The 7615-nt window shown below is 36.6% G+C and overlaps 1 protein-coding gene across 1 annotated transcript; it reads right to left on the bottom strand.

Annotated features, from left to right (window-relative positions):
* LOC109821540 (protein FAR1-RELATED SEQUENCE 5-like) lies at positions 3528-5743 on the bottom strand. Its single transcript, XM_020387721.1, has 3 exons — positions 3798-5743; positions 3721-3746; positions 3528-3583 (listed from the first exon to the last, which is right to left on the bottom strand). The coding sequence occupies exons 1-3, from the start codon at positions 5741-5743 to the stop codon at positions 3528-3530; spliced, it is 2028 nt and encodes a 675-aa protein (XP_020243310.1).

Below are 7615 nucleotides of genomic sequence, written 5' to 3'. Positions count from 1 at the left end.
TCCAGCTGAAAGACTTTTCAAATAAAATTACTAAAATCTTATTTAAGATCGACCATGTTCAAGATAGTTTGAATGCGTTAGCAATATTATCTTACTCGAAATAATATGTTAGAAAATATTTAAATAAACTTATAATTAGTAATTTTGCTGCCAGCTCAAAAATGATAAAGAGGAATGAGATAAAAATTACTATAGTCTGTTACACTTAGGCCTTCATCTAATATTTCGCTTAGCGCTCCCAAATTCCTAGAGTACGGTTTATATTTATTATATATATACTTATATATACTATATATATATATCATATATATATATTATATATATATATTATATATGCAGAATATGGGATGACTTGCGTACCAAGCACAATTTATGCTTCGTACAAGCCACAATCCTCTCACTCATTCAACATGAGGGAATCAATTCACAGGGTTGGCGATGTCGCATGGAGATATGCAATATGAGAGCTGGAAGAGAATTATGTCACCTCACTACCAAGCCACAACTTTTTTTGTTTCAGCGTTACCAAACATAACTTCATTTCTCTTCTCTCTCTCTTTGTATATATATATATGATGATATATATATTATATATATATATATAATATCATAGTTATTATATATATATTATATTATATATATATATATATAATATATAATATAATATAGTATATATATATATTTATACACACACCACACACACACACTCTACTTGTACAAAGCATAAAGTTAGTGTTTGGTAGTTATGTGGTCACTTTTAATCTACCCATTTCAAGTTGTCCACTTGAAATTGGTCCCCACATAATTACCCACTCATTGAATAAGTGGATTAAAATTGATCACATCACTATTGAGCACCAAACTTTGTGCTTGCATGTATACTACACACATACATGCGCGTGCGTACACACACACAGAGCGAGAGAGAGAGAGCGCAATATGGAGGAACTTGGTACCAAGCATAAGTTTTTGTGCTCGGTAGTTAGATAACACATTCACATCTACTCATTCAAATAGAGGACCACATTCATTCAGGTTAGAGAGTTGATAAGAATGTGTCACCTCACTCTTAAGCACAAATTTTGTGCTTGGTACCAAGTTCCTATATATATAAATATATATAGCGCACACATACAGAACCATATGTATATATATGTGTGTGTGTACAATTAGCTGAACAATTTTTTATATTAATATGTTAGTTAGTTTGTAAAAAAGGTTTCCAAAATTTGGGTAAAGTTTCAAACTATATATATATATATAGAGAAAACTGTAGGAGCGCTGGGCAGTTCTCCTGATCGTGCGCTGCCTGGGCTTTTTTGAAAAAAAGCCAACGCGATATCATCTCCCATCTCGTGACCCAGCGCTCTCTTCCCCAAAAAATCAAAACTATCCCCAATTTCCTCAATCTCTCTCAGATCGGTCTCTCTTCTATCTCTCAAATCTCTCAATCCCTCCTCCTCCCCCTCTCAGATCCCATAAATCCCTTGCAACCACGAGATCCTACACCCCAAAAACCGCTCCGCCACGACCGATCTCTCTCGCGCCGCCACCAGATCCGCTTCCTCCCCACAGCGCTCGCGACCCCAGACCGACGGCACCGCCACGAGCAGCGCACCCCCCGAGCACCGAACCACCACGAATCCCACGATCTCCAGCCCTCTCCGTCGCTCGTGACCCCAGACCGAGCAGCGCACCCCCCGAGCACTGCCCCCTCTCTCACTCCATCCGTCGTGACGCCATCCACAACCGCCACTGACCGAGCACCGCACCGCCACGAGATTCAGGTAATTATTCTATAGCTTATGTTTGAAATCTCCTGATTCTGTGATTTTAATAATGAAAGTGGAATTAAGGAGTATCCTATAATTTTGGTCTTTTGATTGGAATTAAGGAGCAAAGAGTGACAATTTATTAACATATATTCCTAATGATGAGCTAGAATGAATTTTGTTTCTGGGTTGTTGATTATGGGTTTAGTTCATGTAATTCACTAGTTTGCTTGTGATTAGATACAAAATGTAAGTATACTGTATATTCAAGGAAAAAACAGAATCACCTATAGTTTAAAAACTGTACTCAATTTTGTACGTAGTTTGTACTCAATTTTGAGCGTTTTTGTGGTCAGTTTGTATCATGAGTTGTGCGCAGTTTGTACGCAGAACAGCTTCAGAAAAAACCCTTTATATTGTATTATTTTAACAGATGTATGATGGTTTTCAGAGATTTTTTACAGATGGTCTGTTGGAATATCTATTACTTAGAGTGGATTCAATTCCTTGAAAGAATTGGGAAATGGGTGAACCCCAGAACATTATTACACGCCTTTTTTGCCTTACTTCTCTGACATTATAATCGAAAGCAATATATGAGTAAACTGGCAATGAAGAAAGATGCATGACATTGCCGCAATCCATTCTTTCGTTCCGATTCTTTCTACTATAAGTAGATATGATCATCGAAATTGTATGAACGCATGAAACGATTGATTGGCTACTCCAGGGGGGGAAGGCCTTGTTTCTGTTAAGTTTCAGAATGAAACAAGTGTTTATATTTTGTTTTCCATAAATTCATGGAGCATGAATGGAGTTCGTTCAACTTGTACAAAACAAATGGTACACACTTTTTATTTTGTTGTGTTATGTGAACTTTGTTTTTTTCTCTCAGTCTGGGGTCATTGTTATTTAGAAGCATCTCTCTTATACAATTTTACTGGTGGTGTCAAGTATGGATTACTTGCTAAAGTTACATATTTCACTGTTCGTGAAGCTTACTGTTTTCTGATAAAATGTTCTCTACGTCCTCTTGATGTCCCAAATCGGCAAGCAGCTAACTGAGCAGCACCAGGCACAAATCTTTCTACAGACAAATAATCAAAAAGAAGCTTGTACCATTTCATTTCTTCAAAATCGGTCATATTATAAAGAGGGTCCCATTTCAGAAGCTCCAATCTCACAACATGCTAAAAAAACCCTTTATCTCATCTGCTGAGTTTAACCTGTGACTTCATATCACAACATGCTGCAAATTCATATCAACAGAAAGAACAAAATACAAAGTATAATCAAAGTGCTCAACAAACAAAATGCACTTCATACAGAGTACAATCTACCCATCTTCAAACATACACAATAACAATACGCAGATGAGATCAAAATGAGAAGCAAATTCATACATAAAATTTGCACAAAATGCTCAACAAATTAAAAAGTCACCAATGTGAACTTCATACATAGTACTATAACAAAGGGAAGCATAATCAAAGTGCTCAACACTTCATACAGAGTACAATCTACCCATCTTCAAACATACACAATAACAATACGCAGATGAGATCAAAATGAGAAGCAAATTCATACATAAAATTTGCACAAAATGCTCAACAAATTAAAAAGTCACCAATGTGAACTTCATACATAGTACTATAACAAAGGGAAGCATAATCAAAGTGCTCAACACTTCATACAGAGTACAATCTACCCATCTTCTTCCAACAACTTGATTCTCCCATAAAATACCAATTTGGCTCAACAAAAGCCCAGCTTGCAATCTACCCAGCTTGCAGATTTCTTTTTGCTCTTACCTACAAAAAAGAAAATAGAACGTCAAGACAGTAGGATAACCAACTCAATATGCTATTATGAATGTCAGAGGGCAAGTTCAAAATATGAAATCTGGAAGATAATGCGACTAAAAACAAAAACTGTGACTTCTATATACCTTGGCAAATTCGACTAAAAACTAATCTAATAAGAAATTCACAAAAAAGCTAAATATGAAAAATAAAGAAATTGTACCTTGGCAAATTGACTTTACAGCTAGTTCTATAATGCCCGAGTTCACCACATCTGCTACATATACGCTTCTTCCTCTCTCTCTTTTCTTGTGCTTGTTCTAATCCTGACTGAATTCTAGTAGCATTGCGTGGCCGACCTTTAGTCCTTGCAGATTTTTCAGGATCACGAACTGTAATCTGAGGAATGTGCTCCATTGTATGTGAAATGGGTGCTGAAATCTGAGGATTATCTTCTGTTTCTCTAACTTCTTCTTCAAGTGATTCTATGAATTTTGTTAACACGTTATCTAATTTCTGCATCCTCTCTTCTGAATCAAATGCAAGCTCGAGCGCATTATTGAATTTTGCTCTTAAAGCCCAAGATTTCAACAAATTAATCTTCTCTTCACAGCTTGTGAGGTTTCTTCCAAATACGATATTGCCAACCCCAATGTTACGATGTCGAGCATGTATAGTCCAACGATGTAGGATGTAATGATCGGGTAATGAAGAAATTTGGCTAGCCATCATTAGCGACAATATATGTCTACATACAACACCATTAGTTTCAAACAAAGCACAAGAACAAATGAATTGCATCTTACTGGATTCTTCATAAGTAACCACCTCCCATTTTTCTCTATCTGCAAACTTACAAATCTTGTATTCAATAATATCCCCATCTTTGCTTAATTCTTCACAAAACTCTGTAGCAAATCCTTTGAATTCGGTTTGGAACACATCAAACATGTTGCGTGTATACATTTCTCCAGCTTGGACCTCAATCGGATGTCCAAGGAGCATGACAGGCTTTGTGTTAAGACTCTTAAAATCTTCATGAGCTTCACTTAAGCGACGATGAGTTAATGCTTTTTCATATTGTAATACAAACTCGTGTAATTGAGTCTGTGAGTTAACATACCCATCAAAAAATGCATTAATACTTTCACTTCTTTGGCTCGATCTCATTCCAGCAAAAAAAGTGTCCTTCAAATAACATGACACCCAATGTTCTCGATATTTGTAAACAGTTTGCAACCATCCATCCTCTTCTTCATTTATATCAAACTTCTCCTTCATCTCAAGCCAATATCCTTCACACTGTTCAATTGAAGAACTATTACACCATAAGCCCCAATACCTTTGAAACTGTTCACCATAACGAGAAACCAAAGTAGGCAAATGATCAGTAATGTGCTTTTGCATGTGCCAAAAGCAATAACGATGTCTTGTCATTGGAAACACAGAGTGAATAGCATTACACATGGCTCTATCCTGATCTGTTATAATAGCACCTGGTTCAACCCCATGCATGCATTTCAGCCATTCTTCAAATAACCACACAAAGGTATCTTCTTGTTCATCAGCTAATAATGCACAACCAAGTAAAGTGGACTGTCTATGATGATTCACACCAGTAAATGGAGCAAATGGAAGACTGAACTTATTAGTTCTGTATGTCACATCAAACACAACAACATCACTGAATTGCAAATAAGACGCTCTTGATCTTCCATCAGCCCAGAAAACACTCCTCATTTGTCCACTACTGTCAACTTCTATTGCAAAATAGAATTCTGGATCATTCGCTGTCAAACTCTGAAAATGTTTTATGATAGATATGCATTCATGGCCAATATTGTTGACTCTCTGGTATCTGATGTGATCAATACACTGTTGTGGTGTCACTAATTCGCCTTCTCTTCCAGTGGTTGCGTTAATGACGCGAGAAATAGTGGATGGAGGCATACCTTCTTCTTGCAGACTCTCAATAAGTTTTTTACAACTTTGAGATTTATGGAATTGTTGGTGTGATCTGTGCATCTTTGCTTTGTCTGGACTACTCAACACATGATTTGTATGTTCTTCAACAAACCCCGTGACCTCCCACGATTTGTCCTCCAATACTTTAACTCTCATCATTGCCTTACATCCCACTCGGGTCTCTCGCCGAAAAGGCATCTCCATCTTGTCTCTATTAGATCTATAACCCTCCTTATCACAAACAAACTTTCTGTCCAGCACGTCTCTTGTCTTCTTTGAGTAATTTACCGTGCTCTTCCTTATTCCAAAACCCATCAACAATGCGTAATGTTATAATAGTTATAAGCTCTTCATAAGTATTAAATTTCATTCCGAGTAGTGGCTTAGGAGCATTTTCTGTACTGTCAAGAATTTCAATTCCACTAGCACTTGATTCTTCCATTTTTGAACACTTTTTTTTGCCTGTAAAAGAGATGCATGATTCATTAAGAAACAAATGATGATATCACGAATGTGAGCTTGGTTAAAGGAGCACATTAACTTGAATGTTCTCTAATTATACGTAGTATTGATGTTGTCCAGTTTTAACTAGAGCCTGCCATCTTTGCTAAAAAATGAATCACATTGATCTTAAAAGGAAAAAGAATAAGATTGTTATAAAATATAAATATGTTTTAAACAGTTTTTAAACTATAGGTGATTCTGTTTTTCCTTTTATTACAGTATACTTACATTTTGTATCTTAATCACAAGCAAACTAGTGAATTACATGAACTAACCCAGAATCAACAACCCAGAATCAACAACCCAGAAACAAAATTCATTCTAGCTCTCATTAGGAATATATGTTAATAAATTGTCACTCTTTGCTCCTTAATTCCAATCAAAAGCACAAAATTAATAGGATACTCCTATTCCACGTTTCATTATTAAAATTCACAGAATCAGGAAGATTGGTTCAAACATAAGCGTATAGAATAATTACCTGAATACTCGTGGCGTGCTGCGGTGGCTCGGTCAGTGCGCGGCTTGTGGATGCGGCGTCACGAAGCGATGGAGTGAGACGAGGCGGGGACAGGTGCCGGCGGCAGTGCGCTGGTCGGATCTGGGTCACGAGCGACGGAGGCGGCTGGAGCATCGTGGGATTCGTGGTTGGTTTCGGTGCTCGGCGGGGTGCTGCTGCTCGTGCGCGGCGTGCCGTCGGTCTGCGGTCGCGAGGCTGTTGGGAGACGGATCGGGATCTGTGGCGGCGCGAGAGAGATGGTCGTGGCCGGAGCGTGTTTGGGTGTAGGATCTCGTACTGGTGCAAGGGATTTATGGGATCTGAGAGGGGGAGGAGGAGGGATTGCAGAGTTTGAGAGATAAGAAGAGAGACCGATCTGGAGAGAGATTGAGGAAATTGGCGGCATAGTTTTGCATTTTTTGGGAAGAGCGCCTGGCGCTCACGAGATGGATGAGCATGTATCGCCGTTAGGCTTTTTTTTCAAAAAAGCCCAGGCAGCGCACGATCAGGAGAACTGCCCAGCCGCTCCTACAGTTTTCTCATTAATTATATAATATATATATATATAGAGAGAGTATACACTGTACACATATGATAAGAGAGAGCATACATCTATACATATATATAATTATATAAGAGTTATACATATGATAAGAGAGAATATACCTACTATATATACTTATATTTAAGAGAGACATACTTATATATATTTATACATATTCATACATATATAAGGAGAAGTATACTTATATATACTTATACATTATATTAAGAGCAGAGCATTACTTAATACTTATACTATACTTATATAAAAGAAAGTTGATATTTATACATACTTATACATATATATATTTATATAAGAGAGAGTATCACTTATATATACTTATACATATTTTATAACTATATATAATAGATGGTATACTTATTAAATTATATTCTAAGAGAGAGAGTATATTATTATATATATATATATATATATATATATATTATATACTATATATATATATATAACTTATACTATACTTATATATATAATTATATTCTAAGAGAGAGCATACTTAATCCTCTCTCTT

Source organism: Asparagus officinalis, chromosome 8, assembly GCF_001876935.1.
Source record: "Asparagus officinalis chromosome 8, Aspof.V1, whole genome shotgun sequence".
NCBI classification, from domain to species: domain Eukaryota; kingdom Viridiplantae; phylum Streptophyta; class Magnoliopsida; order Asparagales; family Asparagaceae; genus Asparagus; species Asparagus officinalis.
This window is presented reverse-complemented; position numbering and strand designations above follow the sequence as displayed.